The sequence below is a fragment of the Delphinapterus leucas genome, chromosome 1 (genome assembly GCF_059928025.1).
Source record: "Delphinapterus leucas isolate spDelLeu-1000000601 "Yukka" chromosome 1, BTC_Dleu_Yukka2, whole genome shotgun sequence".
Taxonomy (NCBI): Eukaryota; Metazoa; Chordata; class Mammalia; order Artiodactyla; family Monodontidae; genus Delphinapterus; species Delphinapterus leucas.
Genome location: NC_143129.1, coordinates 152,306,323 through 152,329,060, shown reverse-complemented (window position 1 = coordinate 152,329,060; position 22,738 = coordinate 152,306,323). Strand labels below are relative to the sequence as shown.

Below are 22,738 nucleotides of genomic sequence, written 5' to 3'. Positions count from 1 at the left end.
GTTCCATCAGCGATGTGGGGAAGACTGGGAATTGCGCTAAAGGAACATCGAATACTTCTGCATACTTTCCAAGTCTCTTAGAAGCCAATATTTCAAGTAAATTCCAAGTGTCAATATGTTTTGGTCTGGCATGACTAAGGGGATAATTCCTTAGCAAATCCTCCTCTGGTGCAAATACCAGCTACCCCCCATTCCCTGCCTCTGAGCAGTAGTACATGCCAATCGGAGCGTGTGTTCGCGACCACGACTAGTCTGCCGCACTTCCGGCCAGATCGCCGGATATCCGCTGAGTGACCCTTACAAGTCCTTCTTGATCCTGAAGTGGAATAGGTGCCGCTGTTGCTGCTCGTGTTGAATCCACAACAGCAGTCGGTCATGGTGCTGGAGGAAGAGCAAAGGATGCTGACCGGGTCCGGAGATCCCAATGAGGTAAGACCAGGCGAGCGACTCGACCCTCTTCGTAGCTCTGAGGCTCAGGACCTAGCCCGCCAAAAAACGTTTCCCCCGTAGGGTTTGCAGGGTCGGGAGAGCTGGTTCCCCCAACCCTTCCCAGGAGTTCGTCGAGTGACCTTGGGCAAGTAGATGACTAGGTTTTCTCTGGGCCTTGGCTTCCCCATTCTATGAATGTGGTGAAGGTTTAATGAGAACGAAAATGCTGTGTGGACTAAACTTTTGTAAAAGCAGTGCCTGTGTTTTTAGTCAGTCAGGTGTTCAGAGGCCCTAGTTTGTCGGGTTTGGGAGCAAGCGGACCAACCCAGCCCTCGCCTCAGCTCGGGTCGGGAATCCTGCCATATCTTCTGTGGAGGTTCCGGGCAGCTGGCCTTAACGCTAGTTTCTGTGAAAACGTGTTTTCTTTTTCTTTGGGTGGAGGGAGGGGGAGGTGTCTTTGGGGACAGTGTGGGGATGTGCGGTATAATTCTGTGATAAAAGAGGAAGCTCTTTCCCTGACTGAGAATGCCAATGTAATAATAATTTATTGGCTGCTTAACGATTCCAAGTGCTTTGTATGTACTAAATCATTTAAGCCACACCATAGTCCTGTGAGATAAGTATTAGGTACTCTTAATGTTGCCATTTTACAGATGAGGAAACAAGCATAGAGAGGTTAAATATCTTGTCTGAGGACACACAGCTAGTAAATATTGGAGCCAGGAATTGAACCCAAGCAGCATGGTTCCAGAGCCAAGACTTAGCCACAGTGTTACACAGTTTTACAGAAGCCAACTAGTTTTTTGTTTCCCATCATATTTCCTCTCTTTTCTTTGTTTTCTGGTCACTTCCCGACAGCTGTGGGTTCAGAATAGTTGGAAACTAGTTTATCCCATAATTTTTTCTAGTCTTATAATGAGAAAGAGGACCAGAAAGAAGTGGAGCCAGCCTCAAGAAGTTCAGCTGGAAGTATACCAGAAAGTTAAGTAGGGCTCACCACAGCAGTAGATAAGGGAAAAGAAAGTAAACAAGTAGTCAATTTTAAAATAAGAAAACTGAAGTTTGTTATGAAGAACCTGTTCCTCTTGGAGATTGAATCTTTTTATGTAGTGTGACCTTGGTTTTTCTCATTGACATGAAGTTTTACATGAAGTAGTCTATATTCAGACTTGTATTTGGATTTGTTTTCCCGAAGCATGCCATGATACTTTTGTCACAAAATTATCAAAGACATAAAATGATCAGTGTAGTAGCATTGCTAATAGGGAAAGGATATAAAGGTCTTGCTTCTAGGATGCTAATTTCCGGTTTCTAACTCAGGCAGAATGTGGTTTCAGTTTTCTGGAAAAACTTTATTCAGGATGAATTTTTTTAAAGAGTAAGGTTAAGAAACCTTGTTTAATGGAAAACTAGAATTTTACCTCCTAAGTAACATCTTCGTGTTTAGAAGACACCTTTGCTAATTGTAAGAATAAATAGCCTGGGTTACAGTTGAACCTGCCCTACCCCTCACTCCCAGCTTTCATGAGCTTTGGTCCCTTCACTGAAGGTCATGGTAGAGAATGGGGCGGATTGTATTGGAATTTTGTAAACACAGTGGAGGATCTCTGAGCTAGTTCTTTTTTTGTGTATGTATACCTTTTCTTTCCCTTCCCCCAAATGTGGACACATGCATGCACAGTCAGGCAAATGCCTTGCTTTTGGCAGGTTGAGTTACTGATCAGACTATGCTAAGCCACAGATTTAGGCCTATGCTGTTGCTCCCAAGGGGAATTTTTTTTACACTGCTCCCCTTGGAAGGTTGTGCACCTGAATCAGGAGTAACAGGTAGGGCCTGATGTTTTCAAGCTTGTGAATGGAGTTGTGTAGACCTTTGGTGCACTTATGTTGTTAATCTGCTTAGTGTCCTGGGAGCTCAGCAAGCCAAACAGCAGTGATCGAAACTATCTTTAGTTAAGCTCTGGCTAAAGGAGAGTTTAGGTTTGGCTATTTTCATGTTCCCAATTCAAGTTCAGAGCCTAGGGAAAAAAAATGTTAGCTTTCTTCCTAACTTGGTTTGGGGTGTGAGGATTAAATTTAGCTATTTCTGGTAATACTGGGACCTACCAGAATTTAGAATAAAATACTTAAGTTATGCAGATTCCATATGAACATCTGACAGCCTGAATCTTTTTTTTTTCCAGAAAAAATTAAAACATTTAATGAGCATAAATATATTACATATACACTACAGATACAGTTAGGTATTACATATAGCATAGTATTTGCAAAATCTATACATTAAAATTGATATGGCAGTTTTAATATGACAGCTTGAATCTATATCCGAAAATGTTTAATTAGTGTTTGTTTTTCCTAAACTGGGAGCCCCTTAAGGGACTGTTGTGATTAATCAAATCATTACAGATATGAAAGTGCTTATAAATGTTAGAATGTTGTGCGCACTTAAGTTTGTTGCTGACGAATGTGAAATTATGTGTCCTTGTTGAAATATACCCAGGACTTGTTTTAATCAGGTAGGGTAAGGTTACAAGCATGGAGACAACTTTTTTTTTTTAATTTAAACTACTTTATAATTTATTAAAAAATAATTTAAATTGTATAATTGGTAAAAAGTTGAAGTGGCCCTGTCTAGAATATTTATCACCCTTCTTCAAAGCATAACTAAGATGAGACAACTGTTTTTGAAAGAAGAGTTTATTACTTATAGTTACCAAGAGAAGCGGGTAGGCCATACCACCCAGGGCCACAAGGGGAAGTGCTTGGATCAATCAGGAGCAGAAGGAGAAAGGAATGCGTGAGGCAGGATAGGTGTGATCTAGCAAGTTTAAGAGTGGATAATTTCGTGGTGGGCTCTGGGCTTTGGGCTGGTCCCTGTTTGTTTGACACTTAGCCCTGATGTGATTAGTGCAGGGGCAATAATTGGTTTAGTGTAGGAGAGTTAGAGAAAGGTGGTCGTTGAGAAGGGTTTTGGATTGGTTGGTTTGCGTAGGAAATGCGTGCCCCCAGGCAGGTTGTTTGCTAACTCTAGAAATTAGCCAGTCCTGGGAGGGGCTGTCTCCAGGATTAGCAAGTCTCCTAAAACATCAAATCATCAGAAAATACAGAAAATATAAAAAGATAAATAATGTCTGTCCTCAGTGATTACAACATCAGTATGATTGGGAATATATGTATTATAAAATTGCTGCTGACATTAATTTTGTTTTCGTTTTGTAGGAAGAAGAGGAGGAGGAGGAATTAGTGGTAAGAGCTGTCTCAGGTTTGGAACCTTCTCAGTAAAAGAAAGTTTGAGTTTCATGAAACTCTTAAGGGCAATTTAAGGAGTCTTGACACCTTAGAGAGAATGGGAGTGGAAAAATCCTTTAATACCTCCTGTACAGTGTTTGGGGGGCGTGTGGGCCTGGGAAGCTGAGTCTTCTCTGGGTTTGAGGCTTCTCCAGTCATGGTATCAGGGAGCAGAGTAGCATCTTGAAGGCCTGGACTCAATCATATGCTATCTGTGGTTTAATAAAAATTCTAGAAGGAACCTTTCTTAGATTGTCCTTCTCCATGTAACATTACCCTTCTAGCTGGGCAGCTGGGGTGCATAGGCCTGGTTGTCAGACGAAGGGAATTGAAATTCACAGACATTACATATCCCAAAATGCTGTGTTAACAAGTAAGGCCTCCTATAGATCTACTTCAAGTTTGGCCAGGTTTCCTTTACCACCTTGTTTTTCAGATAGGACTGAGGCTTTCAGTGCATACTGGCAACCCTGGAAGGCAGGAATGTGAAACTCCCCTACTACTTAGCATCAGAATTGAATGGGAGACCCCATTCTGCCATTTCTGGTGGCAGTGTGGCTCTGCCAGCTGGCCTTCTGCACGGTAATTCAGAGGCAGCACCTTGGTTTGGTGGTTGTATTAATCAAAGCTTATGGTTTGTGGGTTTCCTAAAACCCCCATTTTCGTTTTCTGTGTGTGTGTATGTTTCTCATTCAGGATCCCCTAACAACAGTGAGAGAGCAATGCGAGCAGCTGGAGAAATGTGTAAAGGCTCGGGAGCAGCTAGAGCTCTGTGATGAGCGTGTATCCTCCAGGTCACAGACAGAGGATTGCACAGAGGAGCTCTTAGACTTCTTGCATGCAAGGGACCACTGTGTAAGTCAGCCTAAGGTCAGGAAGGGGAAAGCTTACAGTGGCCAGGGAAGACTTGGTGCTGACCACCTTTTCATCCTAGAGGCAGGACAGTGCTGAAACTGAGGCTCAGAGAAGAGAAGTGATGTTCTAATTTACACTGCTAAACAGTGGGGAAACTGGATTTTGTATTTTTAAGTACGAAAGTCTACTCTTTAAAATAATTTATATCCTCCAGTGTGTCTTGTACATAATAGTTGGTACAAAAGTTGTTTGTTTTGTTTTGCTTTTTAAAGTAAACTTGTGTTTGACTCCCTTACATATAACAGTAAGGTATTTTCATAAATTACAGGGTAGGCAAAGTTCAATATGATTGTTTACGGTAAAACTGATTGGGTGGCTAATAAGCATATGAAAAGATGCTTAACGCTCTTAGGGAAATGCAAATCAAAACCACAGTGAGATACCACTTCATACCTCAAGGATGGCTATAATCAAAAAGATAGGGAGAAATGGGTGAAGGGGGTCAATAAATCAATAAACTCCCCACTAGTTATAGTTTAATAGTTTAAATAACTAGTAAAATAGTTAATGATCTCCACTCAGGCAACTTCCATAATTTATGCTTCAGCAATCCCAATTTAGGTATTTTGTTTTAATTCTATAATATACAATACAAACACACAAATGTACATGTACACATACTCATACACAGGCTCATATTAAACACATTGTGATAGTTAAGGAAAAAATTATTTTTGTTTGTTTTTTTTTCTGGCTGCACCATGTGGCTTGCAGAATCTTAGTTCTCCAACCAGGGATTGAACCTGTGACCCCTGCAGTGGAAGCACGGAGTCCTAACCACTGGACTACCAGGGAATTCCCTGGAAATTTTTTTTTATAAAGACAAAAATCCAACTGAAATCATACTGTCTAGAGATTACCACGTTTTCTGGTATATACTATCAGATTTTTAAACAAAAATGAAATCATAATAAACACATGTACATGTAAAATATTATGAAGAGGCATTATATTCTTTTCCATTGATATATATTCATATTTTATCCATCCTTTGGTTTATATATAATTATTCATACAACTTTTTTTTCCAACATGATTTTAGTGGAAAGAGGGAACATTTATATACGATTCTCCATATTATGAAGAAAAATGTGTTGGTGATGTGGAAAAACTGGAAACCTCCTATACACTGCTTATGGGAATGTAAATTGGTACAGCCCTATGGAAAAGTCTGGCAGTTCTTCAGAAGGTTAAACGTAGAGTTAACATATGACCCGGCAATTCCACTTGTAGTTACATACCCAAGAGAAATGAAAACATCTCTACACAAACTTATATACAGATATTCATAGAAGCATTATTCGTAATAGCCACAACTGGAAACAAAACAACTGATAAATGGATATATAAAATGTGATTTATCCATATAAAGGAATATTATTTGGCAATAAAAAGAAATAAGTGCTTTACTCAAAAAATTAAACATAGTACCATATGATCTAGCAATTCCACTTCTTGGTTTACACCCAAAAGAATTGAGACTCTGTTCAGGGACTTGAATAGATATTTGTGCATACATGTTCATATTCATAGCATTCACAATAGCCAAAAGGTGGGTGCAACCCAAGTGTCCATTGGTGGGAAGGATAAACAAAATGTGGCATACACATATAATGGAATATTATTGAGCCTTAAAATGGAAGGAAACGACACATGCTATAACATGGGTGAACCTTGAAAACATGCTAAGTGAAATAAACCAAACACAAAAGAACAAATATCATTCCATTTATATGAGGCATCTAGAGTAGTCAGATTGAGACAGAAAATTGAATAGTAGTTGCCAGGGGTTGGAGGGAGGGGGAAATGGGAATTATTATTTAATGGGTACGGAGTTTCAGTTGGGAAAAATGAAAAAGTTCTGGAAGTTGATGGTTGCAGAACAATGTGAATTACTTAATGCCACAGAAATGGATAGTTTAAAATGGCTAAAATGGTAAATGTTATATTATTATAATACTTTTATGAGGCAACACTAGGTTAAGATCTGGGAATGAGACAAGCATAGTCCCGTTCTACACTGAGTTATAAGCCAGCAGAGACAGAAGTAGAATGGTTAGTAAACTGGTAAATCTCTTGGGTGTAACCTCAGGATGGCCTTTACTGACCCTTCTATTTAAAGTTGCTATTCCCTCCCCCGCCCCTATTTTATTTTCCTCATAGCATTTATCACTATCAAAGTATATATATATTTCTCATTGTTCTCTAAGTTCCAGAGGAGACAGAGATATTGTCTTGTTTACCGTTGTGACTCACTCAGCACCTAGAACAGTATCTGGCATATAGTAGATGTTTTATAAATATTTGTTGAATTAATAAGCGCTGTGATATGGGAGGCATAAGTTTCTGTGGGGAAGACAGGAGGGACAGGAGCTTGTTAAGAGACAGCTTGCAGGAAATAACATGTAAGTTTAGATTTTGAAGGAAAATTAAAAGATGAAAAAGTGAGAAAGAGAGTTCTGGTTAGAAGGGAGCTAGGAGTCAGGTAATTGAAGGGAGTTCACTAGGGCTCACGAAGGGTGTGGGGGTGTCAGAAGGCAAGTGGTGGGAGGAGAGGCAGTACTGTTCCAGGTTATGAAGGCCCTTCTAACTCATGACATGAGAGATACGAGTTGATGACATCCTTTTCTTTCCATCCAGGTGGCCCACAAACTCTTTAACAGCTTGAAGTAAATGTGCAGATTCGTTCACCCCAGCCTTCATCACCCGGGCTTCGGGATATTTCCTTATGGTTTTGAACATGCCATTTGTTTCTTATTTGTGTAACTAAGTTCATGTGAACCTCAAGGAATTTTGGCTTAGGCAGGTAGCTTCTGTGTAATTATCAATGATTCCGTCTTAATAAAGTCCAGTGATCAGCAATCTTGCCTTCTGTCCTTTTTTTTTTTTTTTTTGCGTTATGCGGGCCTCTCACTGTTGTGGCCTCTCCCATTGTGGAGCACAGACTCCGGACGCGCAGGCTCAGCGGCCATGGCTCACAGGCCCAGCCGCTCCGCGGCATGTGGGATCTTCCCGGACCGGGGCATGAACCCATGTCCCCTGCATCGGCAGGCGGACTCTCAACCACTGCGCCACCAGGGAAGCCCCCTGTCCTTTTTTTTTAATTTAAAATTTTCAAGCATAAGAATAGACAGAATAATAATTAACCCCCATGTACCCATTACCTAGCAAGTATATCTCGCTTAATGATAAGGACTTACAAAAATTTAACCTTGATGCCATCATCACACTTTAAATTAACAGTAATTGCTTAATATCATTAAATACTCAGTTCATATGAATGTTTCTTTTATCTCAAAAGTGTCTTTTGACAGTTTTTGGTCTCAGTGTCCAACAAGATTGCTTTTCTTCCTTCTTTCTCCCCTCCCCTCCCCTCCCCTCCCCTCCCCTCCCCTCCCCTCCCCTCCCCTCCCCTCCCCTCCCCTCCCCTCCCCTCCTCTCCCCTCCCCTCCCCTCCCCACCCCTCCCATCTCCCCTCCCCTCCCCTCCCCTTCCCCTTTTTCTTTTTTATTATTTGAAATCTGTAGATGGTTCATTTCATTTCATTTTTTGGCTGCACCATGAGGCATGTGGGATCTTTGGTCCCCTACCAGGGATTGAACCTGTGCCCCCTGCATTGGGAGCACAGAGTCTTAACCACTGGACCACCAGGGAAATCCCCAAGATTGCTTTTCTTTAAAAATATTTTTTTGGGGGGCTTCCCTGGTAGCACAGTGGTTAAGAATCCACCTGCCAATGCAGGGGACACAGGTTCGAGCCCTGGTCCGGGAAGATCCCACGTGCCGTGGAGCAACTAAGCCCGTGTGCCACAACTACTGAGCCTGTGCTCTAGGGCTTGTGTGCCACAGCTACTGAAGCCTGTGTGCCTAGAGCCTGTGCTCCGCAACAAGAGAAGCCACGGCAATGAGAAGCCCACACACCGCAACGAAGAGTAGCCCCCACTCGCCACAACTAGAGAAAGCCTGCGCACAGCAATGAAGACTGAACGCAGCCAAAATAAATAAATTTATTTAAAAAAAAATTTTTTTTTAAGGGGGAGGGGAGAGGGGTACTTGAGTCAAAGCAGGGTGAGAAAAGAGCGCCTGGCTAGGCGGTGCTGACAATGGAAGATTTGTTACATACATACACGGGGGATTGATCCAATAAGTAAATATATTGAAGATAATGAGAGCTAGCAGAGAATGGAGTTACAGATATTGAAAAGGATAAAACCAGAATGAAGCCTGCAGTGTTATTTGTATGAACTAAATAAATACAGGTTTCAATTTTAGTAAATACAGATGCCAATTTGTGTATGTAGGGAATATATACATTCCCTACCTTGGCCCACAAAGGGCTTCATTCTCCAGTAAAAGGAGCCAGGGCTTGTTGGAGAAATGGGTGATTCCAGGGCTGGGATGGGGAAAGTATAACATGAGCCTGAACATTTGTTCCAGAAAGAAGGAAGTGCTCAAAGAATGATAGGGACATATCAAGAGTATAGCCAAATCTGGGACGATTTGAGCATCAAAATATATAATAAAAGTACTGGATTATAACTCACTGAATAAAACAAATCCATGAGCCATACTAATAAATGAATCAACTGAAAATTTGGTGAGAAGGGAATACATATTAATTACAAAAGAAGAAAGTACACTGTAGAAGACACGCAGACAGCTTAGATGAAAGCTGGCATCACCAATAATGGGACAAATAATATAGGAAGAACACAGTATCACTGGGATTTCTGCGAGAAATAGATTAGATGAATCCAACCAGATAAATCAAATTGAGGGACATTCTATAAAATTGTTCACTGTACAAAATAATCCTTAACTTGTGTCAAGGGTGTGACAGTCAAGGAAAGACTGTAGAACCATTTCAGATAGGAGACAAGACATGCAACATGTGATTCTAAACTGGATCCTTTTGTTGTTAGGGATTATTGAGACAATTGGTTAAAACTTAAATGGAGTCTGAAAGATGTCAATGCTGTATCAATGTTAAAGTTTGAAATTATTTGAAATAAACCACAATAAGTTCCAAATGTGTAGAACAGAGGCCAGTTTCAGACTTAAAGCAACAGCTAGTGCTGTGAGCCATCCATAAGCTTATGTCTAGTGTTAGGACATGGCATAGTTCCCCATAAAAACAGTAAATAGTGATGAGGCTCCGAAGTATTACTAATAAGGTATGTTGCCCAGGGGATAGGAAAAATGTTGCCTGTTCCAACTGGGGAGACAGGCTAGGTCAGCACTCTCCAATAGAACAGTGTGCAATGATAGCAAAGTTCTATTCTGTATTGTCCAATATGCTAATGTGGCTAATGAGACTGAGGTACTGAGTTTTAAATTTTATTTAATTATAATTAAATTTGAATTAATTTATATTCAGTAGTCTTGTGTGGCTAGTGGTTATCATATTAGACAGCTGAGGACTAGGAGTTGCAAACAACTACCTGAGTGATAACTGAGGGAAGCAGTCCCAGCAGACATCGGAAAATTGCCTTTTCACTGCAGTCAACTGTTGCTATGTGGAAATGCACAGCCACTGTTGCCAGATCAATTGTTTTATGTGAAATCTCCCAATTTTTAAATGTGGACAACCAACTTTTTGAAAGCATTAGGCCAAATAAAACACATCTATGGGCTGGCTTTGGCTCACTGGTTTGCAATCTCTGGTTGCACATGAGAAAGACCTATATGTAAACAGTCATACACAGAAAGTGAGCCATGCCAGAAGTGAGTGCCTTGTGCTTCAGAAGTAATCAGCATACTGATAATTCAATATAGCCTGCAAGACTGAGGCTTCATAGGCAAACATGACAATGGAGCGTCTGAGAATCTGAAGGATTATGTTTGTAAAAATGGGGCAAAGGGCCACTTTAACCTAGAAGCTCTTTCAACCTATTGTCCTAACTACAGGGATGGCCAGCATTTTCCAGCCATTTCTGACTTAGAACCCATTTCACGGTGATGTATAATCCTCACAAATACCTATATACATGGTGCTATTATATTTGTTGTATGTAATCTGATCATTTTCAAACATCTATTAAATTTTCAAACATACAGCAAAGCTGAAATTTTACAGTGAACTGCCCTAAACCCATTACTCAGATTTTAGCGAATATTTAGCAAAGTGTTGCTAGTTTTATCATAAAGAGGAGGGAATTACCAGAGAAAGCTCTGAATTCTCCTTAGAGGATGCTTAAGTCTGTTGCTGAATACTAAGCTGCAAATGAATAGAATGAAACTCCATGTAGCCAGGCAAAGGACTACTGGGTAGCTGTAAACTGAATAATTCCCAAAGCTGTAAGCAGAGGGTTAGGAGATGTTTGAGGTGTTTTTTTTGTTTTTTTGTTTTTTGTAATTCTATTTATTTTTGGCTGCGTTGCGTTTTCCTTGCTGCACGTGGGCTTTCTCTAGTTGTGGGGAGCGGGGGCTACTCTTTGTTGTGGTGGGCGGGCTTCTCATTGTGGTGGCTTCTCTTGTTCCAGACCACGGGCTCTAGGCGCGCGGGCTTCAGTAGTTGTGGCTGGCGGGCTCAGCAGTTGTGGTTTGTGGGCTTAGTTGCTCTGCGGCATGTGGGATCCTTCCAGACCAGGGATCGAACCTGTGACCCCTGCATTGGCAGACAGACTCCTAACCACTGTGCCACAGGGAAGTCCCCGAGTTGTTTGAGTTTGACCAGATAGAATTCCTGTTGAACTTGCACCTCAGCAGTAGGGCTAAAACTAGCCATAGAGAGAGGCTACTCAAGATAGGCTATAACTAAACTTAAAAAAAGGAACCTTAAAAGGATCAAGCTGATTCACAAACAAACAAACAAAACCCTGACTGCCTGTCAGAACAAACTCCAAGACATTTTAAAGAAGACAACAAAATCCAGCCTTTAACAATGTTAATTTCACAATACGAAGCACTCAGTAAAAAAAAACTGCTTGACATGCAAAGAAGCAGGTAAATGTGACCAGGAAAAAAATAGTCAATAAACAGACTCCTGGGCATATAGCTGGAGAAAACTATAATTCATTTATATTTTATTTCTGGCTGCGTTGGGTCTTTGTTGCTGCATGCAGGCTTTCTCTAGTTGTGGTGAGCAGGGCTTCTCTTGTGGAGCACGGGCTCTAGGTGCATGGGCTTCAGTAGTTGTGGCATGTGGGCTCAGTAGTTGTGGCGCATGGGCTTAGTTGCTCCGCGGCACGTGGGATCTTCCCAGACCAGGGCTAGAACCTGTGTGCCCTGCATTGGCAGGCGGATTCTTAACCACTGTGCCACCAGGGAAGTGCCGGAAACTATAATTCAAAAAGATACATGCACCTCAGTGTTCACTGCAGCAATATTTACAATAGCCAAGACATGGAAGTAACCTAAATGTCCATGGACAAGTGAATGGATAAAGAAAATGTGGTATATATATATACAATAGAATATTACTCAGCCACAAAAAAGAATGAAATAATGCCATTTGCAGCAACATGGATAGACCTAGAGATTATCATACTAAATGAAGTAAGACAGACAAAGACAAATATCATGTGATATTGCTTATATGTGAAATCTAAAAAAAAAAAAGAGAGAGATACAAATGAACTTATTTACGAAACAGAAATAGACCCACAAACATAGAAAACAAACTTATGGTTACCAAAGTGGAGCGGTTACCAAAGAGGGGGAGGGATAAATTAGGAGTTTGGGATTAACATGTACACACCACTATATAAAATAGATAACCAACAAGGACCTACTGTATAGCACAGGGAACTATACTCAGTATTTTGTAATAACCTATAAGGGAAAAGAATCTGAAAAAGAATATATATATATATTTGTGTGTGTGTGTGTGTGTGTGTGTGTGTGTGTGTATATATATATATAAATATATCTGACTCATAGTGCTATACACCTGAAACTAACACAACATTGTAAATCAATTATACTTCAATGAAAAATAAAAAAAGTAAGTAAACAGACCCAGAACGACAGAGATGATAAAATAGTAGACGAGGACATTGAAATTGCTATTACAAATATGCTCAAGGATTTAATGGCAATCAACACAATGAGAAGTAGAAAATATAAAAATGAATCAAATAGAATTTCTAAAGCTTAAAAATACAGTATCTGAAATAAAAAATTCATTGGACAAGATTAACAAAAGATTAGTCACTGATAAAGAAGAAAAAATTAGTGTACTGGAATGTTCTTGAAGACAGAACAGAAACTATAAAAACTGAAGAACAGGAGAAAAAAACATTAAAAATAAATGAACAGGGATTTCCCTGGTGGTGCAGTGGTTAAGAATCCGCCTGCCAATGCAAGGGACACAGGTTCGAGCCCTGGTCCAGGAAGATCCCACATGTCGTGGAGCAATTAAGCCCGTGTGCCACAAGTACTGAGCCTGCGCTCTAGAGCCCTCGAGCCACAACTACTGAGCCCACATGCCACAACTACTGAAGGCCACGCACCTAGAGCCCGTGCTCCGCAACAAGAGAAGCCACCACAATGAGAAGCCCGCGCACTGCAACCAAGAGTAGCCCCCGTTCGCTGCAACTAGAGAAAGCCTGCACGCAGCAACGAAGACCCAACGCAGCCAAAAATAAAAATCAATCAATCAATAATAATAATAATAAAACTAAATGACCAAAGGAAAAGTAAGCTGAGGGACAATATCAAATAGCCCAGGAAAGAGAGAAAGAGAGGGAGGGGGTTAGTGGAGGGAAGAGAACAAATATTTGTAGCAGTAATGATTAAAATTTTCCAAATTTGATGAAAATTATAAACCCACAGTTCCCAGAAGCTCAACAGACCCCAACCTGAATAAACACAAAAGAAACCACAACAAGTCACTTATTTTCAACTTTTTGAAAACCAGTGATGAAAATCTTAAACAGAAAATATGTATTACAGGGACTTCCCTGGTGGCACAGTGGTTAAGAATCTGCCTGCCAATGCAGGGGACATGTGTTTGAGGCCTGGTCCAGGAGGATCCCACATGTCGCGGAGCAACTAAGCCTGTGCACCACAACTACTGAGCCTGTGCTCTAGAGCCCACGAGCCACAACTACTGAGCTCGAGTGCCACAACTACAGAAGCCTGTGTGTCTAGAGCCCGTGCTCCGCAACAAGAGAAGTCACCGCAATGAGAAGCCTGCACACCGCAACGAAGAGTAGCCCCTGCTTGCTCTCCGCAACTAGAGAAAGCCTGTGTGCAGAAACAAAGACCCAATGCAGCCAAAAATTAAAAAAAAAAAAAAGATCCTGCAGTATCCTGCACATCCTGCTGCATGTGCTAAGACCTGGCACAGCCAAATAAATATTAAAACAAACAAATAGAAACCACTACAGCTAACATCATGTATAATGGTGAAATACTGAATGTGTTCCCCCTAAGAATGGAAGCAAGGTAAGATGTCTTGTCTACTACTCCTACTTGTGTTCAACAGAGTACTGTAAGTCGTAACCAGTGGAGTAAGACAAAGGAAAAAAAAGGTATACAGATTTGAAAAAAGAAGTAAAAGTGACCTCATAAAAGACACGACTTTGTGCACAGAAAATCTGAAAAGGTTTCAAAGAAAGTTACCAAAACAAAATTGCATTTAACAAGGTTTCAAGATACAAGATCTGTTGACAAAAATCAATTGTATTTTAATATGCTAGCATTTTCCTGAAAAGTTAACAAAGTAAGCCTGCCACTTCGAGGAAAACAATTGACAGTATTTGTTGCCAAAGATAAAATCTGCGTTTTCAGTGAAATATTAGGATTTTGAAAAACTTGTATGCGCCACTGTAAGTTTAAAAGCTGCCTAACATTTAAAGACTTTTCTGATGAGATCAGTAGTGATATTAACAAATGTGATTTTTAGAAAATATATATTGTATAATGAATGTGAAAACATTTGGAAGATCCGGGACTTCCCTTGTGGCGCAGTGATTGAGAATCAGCCCGCCAATACAGGGGACATGGGTTCGATCCCTGGTCTGGGAAGATCCCACTTGCTGCTGAACAACAAAGCTTGTGCACCATAACTACTGAAACCCGCTCGCCTAGAGCTGGTGCTCTGCAACAAGAGAAGCCACCGCAATGAGAAGCCACAACGAAGAGTAGCCCCTGCTCGCTGCAACTAGAGAAAGCCCACATGCAGCAACGAAGACGCAATGCAGCCAGAAAAAAAAAAAAAAGGAAGATCTGCATAACTCAGTGAAGCAACAATTTCCAAATAACCACTGTAAGATCTGACAAAATTATGCATGATAGACCAACAGATCTTAATGTAACAGACTATGAAAAGTTCTTTGATATGGTTTCAGATTCTACACTGCCACTAACCTTGAAGGAAACTATCACTTGTCAAATTTTGATGTAGTATCAAAGAATACTCACAGTTACCTATAAAGGCTATAAAAATACCCCTCTCTTTTCTAACTACATATCTGTGTGAGGCTGGATTTTCTACATAAACTTCAACTAGAACAACATATTACAACACATTGAAGAAGAATATCTGAGAATCTAGCTTTATTAAGCCAGACATGAATTTGCAAGAGATTTGTAAAACAATGCCACTCTTCTGACTAAATTTCTTTTAGGAAAATATAATTATTTTTCATAAAGATATTTATGTTAGCATGTAATGGGCTTATTATTATTTTTAATGAATAAATATTTTTAAAAATTTCTGTTTTAATTTCTAAGCTGGTAAATATTGATAGACAAAATAAACATCTCAATAATTCTCAATAATTTTTAAGATTTTAAAGAGGTCCCAGGACCAAAACATTTGAGAATCACTGATGTAGTCCAACCCTTTCTCCCTTGTTCCTCCAATTTCTAGATGGGTAAACTGAGGTTTGGAGTGGGAAGGGCCCCTTCCCAGGGAGATTGTGGCTGTGGTTCTGACACTCCATATTTTGTGTAAGCCTTTGAAAACAGGTGTGTCTGGGATACCTCCTCTCTAGTATATTGAATCTTTCTTCATTGGATCCTTATCTGGATTTAAATGTCTTTTTTTTTTTTGCGGTACGCAGGCCTCTCACTGTTGTGGCCTCTCCCGTTGCGGAGCACAGGCTCCGGACGCGCAGGCTCAATGGCGATGGCTCACGGGCCCAGCCGCTCCGCGGCATGTGGGATCTTCCCGGACCGGGGCACGAATCCGTGTCCCCTGCATTGGCAGGCGGACTCTCAACCACTGCGCCACCAGGGAAGCCCTAAATGGCTTTTTTTTAAATTTAATTTTTATTTTATATTAGAGTTGATTTACAATGTTGTGTTAGTTTCAGGTGTACGGCAAAGTGATTTAGTTATACATATATCCATTCTTTTTCAGATTCTTTTCCCATATAGGTTATTACTATGAGATTTTTATTTTATTTTTTTTATAGATTTATTTCATTTATTTATTTTTGGCTGCGTTGGGTCTTTGTTGCTGTGCGCGGGCTTTAGTTGCGGTGAGCAGGGGCTACTCTTTGTTGCAGTGCGCAGCCTTCTTATTGTGGTGGCTTCTCTTGTTGCGGAGCACGGGCTCTAGGCAAGTGGATTGAGTAGCTGTGGTGCGCGGGCTTCAGTAGTTGTGGCGCATGGGCTTAGTTGCTCCGTGGCATGTGGGATCTTCCCCGACCAGGGCTCGAACCCCTGTCCCCTGCATTGGCAGGTGGATTCTTAACCACTGTGCCAACCAGGGAAACGCTGAGCTTTTTTTAAAAAAAGGCCTTTCTCTATACATGTACCTCCCTCCACCTTACAACTGCTAGGTCCCTGTAACAAACTTCTCAAAGAAATTTACATTCACATCCCTACTTTCTCATTTTTCACTCCCTCATTCAATAAATATTTATTGAAAGCCAACAATGTATCATATACAGTTCTAGGTGATGATAATTCAACAATGAATCAAACAAAATCCTTGCTCTTTAAATATTACATCCTAGTGAGGGGAGACAAATCCAGAAAAATTGTCCAGAACTTGTAAATGGGCAGAAGAGGATTACTGGGTGATCTTTTATTGTAGTGCTGGGGTATAACTTTGATTGACTTTACATTGACTAGGCTATCTTACAACTTTATAGGGGTAGAGTTAACTTGTAGAAAACTGATGGCAATGCAAACCTTGTCTGAGAGCAATGCAAATAATTCCTATCCATAGAAATGCAAATGAATTTTTGTCCAGTAGAGATGGAATTTAATTCTCTCTGGTAAAAGATAATCCCCAACATTATAGTTTATTACTTAATAGGATATTAATGTTTTTGCAACTATTAGCAAATTCATTTCAGCATTCCTTTGGCTGATAATCTAAATCTCTGAAACTCAAATTCTCATTTGAAAAAGTCTTACCATCTCACTGGTTCCCTCATTATTTAGGATAATAATGGATAAGCAGTTTATTATGATGAATAAAATCTTTGGCATGTGTTCATTTTATATTTTTATAAGTTATGTTTTTAACCTTTTGAAAATTATTATTTAGCACACTATAAGAAAATAAATACATATCAGGTGATAATAAGTCAGAAGAATAAAAGCAGAGAAAGAGGACAGCTATTGACTGGTGTAGTATATACTAGTGTAGATAGGGTCAGTTAGTCAACAAGTCCTGTACTTCTTTCTCTGAACTATAAGGGGAATCCATCTTCTTCTCTCCATCTTCACTGCCACCACACTAATCCAGACCATGGTCTTCTCTCATCTGATCTCCCTGCCCTACTCCCACCTACTCCGATCGCTGGCTACCAGATGTTCATTTTTAAAAACAATTATCTGATAATGACCCTCCTTTCCACTGGCTCCTGTGGTGGAGTCAAGTTCTGTGGAAGCTTAAAAAATTTGGGAGACCCTCTTTAAGAAAAATAATACAAAAATTAGGTACGAGCCTTGAAAAGGGCAGTGCAAATGACAGGTCCTGAAACTTAAGCTTAATTAGCTTCACTATAAAACCGCCTCTGCCTAGAAGTCTAGCCTCGTTTTTCTCTACCTCAGGATCTCTCTCTGTACTTCTGCCTAAAAGGCTCTTCTCGCTCCATTTTGCCTACCTAACTCCTTCAGTACTCAACTGTCAGCTACCAGTCCTCCCTGATCCCCCAACTGGGTTAGGGGACTTTACAGAGTCTGTACAAGCATCCAAACTGAGCCACCACTCTCTGCGAAAAATTCTTCTTTTCCAGACCCTCAAAAGATCCCTACGCTGGGCTGGGTTTGCATCTGCGACGTATCGGTGGGCAGAGCCCCAGGAAAGATCCGTTAACTCTCTCCCCTTTTCGTCCGCAGTGGGGCGCACCAACTCTCCGGAACCTGCGCGTCTCCCTTTGCGGTTCCGGTCGGAACTACCCGGCGGCGCACGCAGACATGGCTGCGCTGGTAGGGAGAGGTGTGCGGGACATGCTGAAGCGTGCGGACTTCATGACAGTCCCGCGGAGACAACGACATAAGAAGAAATGGGTAAGGTCCCGTGACAGCAGTATCTCGCCACCATCGCTCGGGAAACTTTTCCAGCCCTCCCACTTCCCGCGCCCTCAGTTAGGCTCGCTACTCCAGCGCCTCTGGAACGCCTTGGGCCTCCTTTCCCCCGCCCCTCAGGGGGCGTGACTAGGCCCCTCCCTCTCACATCTGTAACGTCATCGCCTCTGTCCGCCCTTTTATTTCGTCACAAGTCTTCGGCTTTTCCTCTTAAGTCTGCAGACTCCAGACTCCGCCCCTCTATGTTACGCCATCACCTCTGTCCTCATTCTTTCAGCTGTGTCTCGCCTCTTGTTTCCCGGCTCTTGGTTACCTTCCCTTGGGCCCCCACTAACCCTTCCACTTCCCTTCCTCCTCCCCCTCCCCCTTTCTCCTCCTCCCTCCCCTCCCCCTTTCTCCTCCTCCCTCCCCCCTCCCCCTTTCTCCTCCTCCGTCTCCCCTCCCGCCCCCCGCCCCCACCGCATGACCTCTTCTACTCCTTTCCTCCTAAACCTTCCAGCCCGGCCTCTCTCACCCCTAGGAAGGTGACATAGCGACTTCCCCTTCTCTCCTTCCGCTGCCCTCCGGGAAAGGATTCAACCCCTTCCTCAGCCTCGAGCCGCCTCTGGCGCCCAGGAAGTTACAGTAGCCACCCTCCCGGCCTTTCCCTCAAGCCCAGGCAAAAGGTGCAGCGACTCCTCTCACCCCATGGGCTCTCCCCACTTATCCAGAGATCCTTTCTCTGGCCTCACTTGTAGCCCTGGAATTTCTTCCAATAACCGGCCAGCCCCCCGCCCTACCCCAAGCGATTCCTTCCCCGCCCCCACCTCCCCTCTCCCCACCCCCACCTCCCCTCTCCCCACCCCCACCTCCCCTCTCCCCACCCCCACAGACTCCCCTGCGCCCAGGAAGATGTTCTTTTGAACCCTGTTCTCCACTCCTAGGAAGGCCCTACCGCCGGGAGCCTATCCTCTCGGGTTCGTCCCCTCCAAGTCCTTGTGTTGACCGGTTCCGCCTTGTGGGGTCACCCCCTGCCCGTCTGTGGAGCCCTTATTGCAGCTGGATCAGTCCCCTGAGAACACCATGTCCCTGTCCCCAAGGCCCTTACTTTGACCAACACACTTATCGCTGTTACTGTGGTGGATACCCTTCAGCCCCAGTGACCAACCCGGTGACCTCCCCTCCCCTCACTCATGTGCCTTTGGAAACTGGCCCCATGATTTCACCTTCCATCACTGCTGGGACCCAGGGAACTTGCCCCATGATTTCACCTCCTCTTACTCATAGGCCCCTGGGAACTGGCCTCATAATTTCACCTCCTCATGCTCACTGGCCCATGGAAACTAGACCTATAATTTCCCCACCCCTTTCTCACAGGGTTTTGGAAACTGGGCCCATGACCTCCACTCTGCTCTCTTCCTGGTCCTCAGGGAGGAGTTATAATTATCCTCCTCTTTCCCCAATATCTTCCCCACCCACTGGCAGCTTTTACCAAGACCATGTTAAGCATCCAGACGCTTGTGAACCTAAACCACAGCTTGACCCCCCTCCTGGAAAAAATTACTGTGGCTCCCCACTTTCTTCTCAGGCAGGCACATCTTGTCCCAGCTCACCTCAGGAGGGCTCTTATCACTATTCCCATCTTCCCCCAGATGCCAACATACCTGCCGCTGGGAGCCCTTACTGTGCCATCCGCCTACCCCCTGGGAGTACTGGCTCTCCTTGCTCGCCCCAGTCCCAGGTTTCCAGGAAGCCTTGCTTTGAGTCCATTTACTCTTGGGAGACTGGTGGGAGCTCTTATGTCTGCATAACCTCAGGCACTACAATTTCTGGTCCACCCTGTCCCCAGGAACCACCTCTTCCTCTGTCCTCCCACTGTCCTTGTTCTGCCTTCTTTCCTTCACCTCCAGGCAACCAGTTTATGTCTCCACTCCAGGCACCCCAATGCAGAAGCTATAAGGAACCCCCTCTCCCTATCCCAGTTTGCCCCCAAGCTAAGTCTCCCAAATCCTCAGAGTTAAAACAGCCATGTGCTCCTCACAGATGTCACTCCCTGGTCACCCAGCACACTCCTCCTGACCGGCCCATGTCGCCTAAGGCCAGCACCTCTCCTCCACCTCCCTCCTGCCCTTCTGGTCTCTCCGGTCCTTCTTGTATGGTGACATTCATCACAACTTGCTCAAATTCCTGCCCCAAAGAACTTCCCCAAGGGACTACCACACCTACTGTGGTCCCTAGAACCCTCAAAACAGTTATCCCCACTTCCCTTCCCCTTCGCCTTCCTTGTGATCCTGTCTTACCCAATAGTTATGCTCAGACCAGCCCCCGAGGACCCCCCATTGGACCCCCCTGCAGTACCCATGTGTATTCTGTGGTTTCCCCCACCTGCCGCAATCCCTGCCTACTCTCTGGTTCCCTCAATCAATCCACAGGTCCCCTTCAGTGTCATAACCAGCCCGTGGTGCCCCGCTGTGGCACCTATAGCACTCCCACGGGCCCACCCCAACCTCATCGCCAGCCTGTGGTGCCTCCTTGTTCTATGCATATCTATTCTTTTATCCCTTTGAGAACACCCTTTGACCCCCCAAATTTACCGATTGCCCCCCGAGCCTGGGGCCATCTTGATACTATGCCCTGTGGCCTCCATGTCTACTCTGTGGTTTCTCGAGACTGCCGCAAGGAGTCTCCCCAGATCCCCTACAGCTGTCCTTTGTCTTCATCCAAGAATTCCAGCTGTAGCACTAATGCCAACTGTAGTTCGACTGTTGTTATTAGTGAATGCCAGAGTAGTGACAGCCAGAGCAAGAGCACCCTCCAAAGCACGAGTTGGAGCCAGAGTGAGAGTACCCATAGCCCTAGCACAAATTGGAGTCAAAGAAAGAGTTTCCATCTTAGTAGAAGTCTGAATGGGAGCCATAGTACCCATCAAAGCATAAGTCAGGAACAGAGTGGGAGTCCTCAACTTTTTGAAAGTCAGGGCCAGAGCGAAAGTACCCAACATAGCAAAAGTCAGGGCCCGATCAAGAGTGCCCTCCATAACAGAAGTCGGAGCCGAAGCAAGAGTCCTTGCCGTGGCAAAAGTCGTGGCCAGAGCAAGAGTCCCCACCGTAGCAAAAGTCAAGGTCGGAGCAAGAGTCCCCACCATAACAAGAAATGAGAGCAGAGAAAGAGTTCTGACCCAAAATCCAAAAATCCAGGCTAAAGCAAAATTCATAGGCAGTAACAGGGCTGCCAGCCATAGCAAGCATCCCAGCTGTGGCAACCAGGACCAACTTGTGGACTCCCAGCTGAGGCCTTTTTTCCCTTTCAGTCTACTTCTGTGCTCTTCAAGCCTGACTCATGCCCCTCTCTGCTACCCTCATAGCAGTCATCCTTAAGTCCCCACTTTTGTTCACACCTCAAGGTTTCTGTGAGCTCTCCTCATCCCACCTTCCTGGAGTCTGGGGACTTTCCCAAAATGACCCTCAGCCCTGTGATTCTGAGCATTGTGGTGTCAGTCACTGCATGACCTTAGGTAAGTTACCCTCATCTCTCCATCAAATGTAGAAGGTTGATATTTTTTGTATCCCACTGCGCTATCTCTTGTGGTGCTCACCTAAACTAGGAGACGTGAAGGTGCTTTAGAAAATGGAAGGACTGTTGAGAAAGAAAACATCTTCTATTTTTAAGCTTGATGCTTCACCCAGGGCCTACATAGTTTCTACCAACCTGCTGTAGACTATTCTCAAGAGTCCTCTCCAAGGCCTCAAAGGAGTATCCTCTTTATTGGTGACCCCCACATGCTATTGTGAGAGCTATAGCTTACTTTCACAACACTGAGATAGAAAGGCTGGTTCCCCACTGCTTGTCTCTCACACACTTCTTTGGCAGGCAGAGGCAGGATGCAAAGACAGGGTGCAAAGAGGAGTGGGCACTAGCTGGATCCACGTTTGCCCCAGCGCTCTGAGGTACTGGTGGGGTCAGGCAGTAAGGGGATAGAGGCAAGACTGGAAGACCAATAGGCCTGTTCTCATTCTTTTAGGCTGCCACAGAGCCCAAATTTCCTGCCACTCGACTGGCTCTGCAGAATTTTGACATGACCTACAGTGTGCAATTTGGGGATCTTTGGCCATCGATCCGGGTCAGTCTCCTCTCAGAGCAGAAGTATGGTGCACTGGTCAATAACTTTGCTGCCTGGGATCGTGTGAGTGCGGAGCTGGAGCAGCTGAGTGCAAGGGACTTCGTGAATGAAGCTATCTTCCACGGGGAACCAGAACCTGAGAGTGGCCAAACTGCAGCTCCACCCCCTGCCTCCTGGGCCTGCAGTCCAAACCTTCGATGCTTCACTTTCGCCAGAGGGGATGTCAGCCGTTTCCCTCCTGCCAGGTAGGATCTGGAGCTGTGGCTAGGGCTGTTCTGAGTGTCTGCTGGAAGTAGACAGGAAGAGGCACAGCTCCTGTCCTGTTTAATAGGGATCTTAATATTGCTAATATTTACTGAGTACTTATACATGCTGAGCATTATCTCCTTTTGTTCTGTCAACAGCCCTCTGAGGTGGGTAATATTATTGTTTTTCTTTTACATTTGAGGAAACTGAGGTGCAGAGAAGTTAAGGTACTTACTTGCTTTAGGTCCCTTAGATAGTAAGTGGTGAAGCTAGTATTTAGACCTAGGCAGTCTGACCTCAGAACCTGCACTTTGAACCTGCTTAA

At 43.4% G+C, this 22,738-nt stretch overlaps 3 protein-coding genes across 4 annotated transcripts in view; all 3 read left to right on the top strand.

Moving 5' to 3' along the window:
- The first annotated feature begins 273 nt into the window (after positions 1-273).
- UQCRH (ubiquinol-cytochrome c reductase hinge protein) lies at positions 274-7,494 on the top strand. Of its 2 annotated transcripts, XM_022575606.2 has the most exons (4): positions 274-429; positions 3,649-3,675; positions 4,414-4,572; positions 7,273-7,494. In XM_022575606.2, the coding sequence occupies exons 1-4, from the start codon at positions 376-378 to the stop codon at positions 7,303-7,305; spliced, it is 273 nt and encodes a 90-aa protein (XP_022431314.1). In that variant the 5' UTR covers positions 274-375; the 3' UTR covers positions 7,306-7,494. The 2 variants fall into 2 exon arrangements, with proteins under 2 accessions (XP_022431314.1, XP_089779461.1); XM_089923335.1 differs by lacking the exons at positions 274-429; positions 3,649-3,675 and adding an exon at positions 3,931-4,299.
- Positions 7,495-17,865: 10,371 nt separating this feature from the next.
- The window catches only part of NSUN4 (NOP2/Sun RNA methyltransferase 4), a 44,833-nt gene continuing 39,960 nt past the window's right edge, over positions 17,866-22,738 (top strand). The window contains exons 1-2 of the mRNA XM_022575608.2: positions 17,866-18,050; positions 22,069-22,412. Of these exons, the coding sequence (XP_022431316.2) occupies positions 17,958-18,050; positions 22,069-22,412 (437 nt within the window). The 5' untranslated portion in view covers positions 17,866-17,957. The remainder of the gene's footprint in view (positions 18,051-22,068; positions 22,413-22,738) is intronic.
- Positions 18,523-22,058, top strand: LOC149750762 (sperm head and tail associated protein-like). The gene is given in 4 exon segments (XM_089923291.1): positions 18,523-18,821; positions 18,823-19,781; positions 20,856-20,872; positions 20,946-22,058. Coding segments are annotated over 4 exon segments (1,521 nt in total). The 5' UTR covers positions 18,523-18,755; the 3' UTR covers positions 21,425-22,058.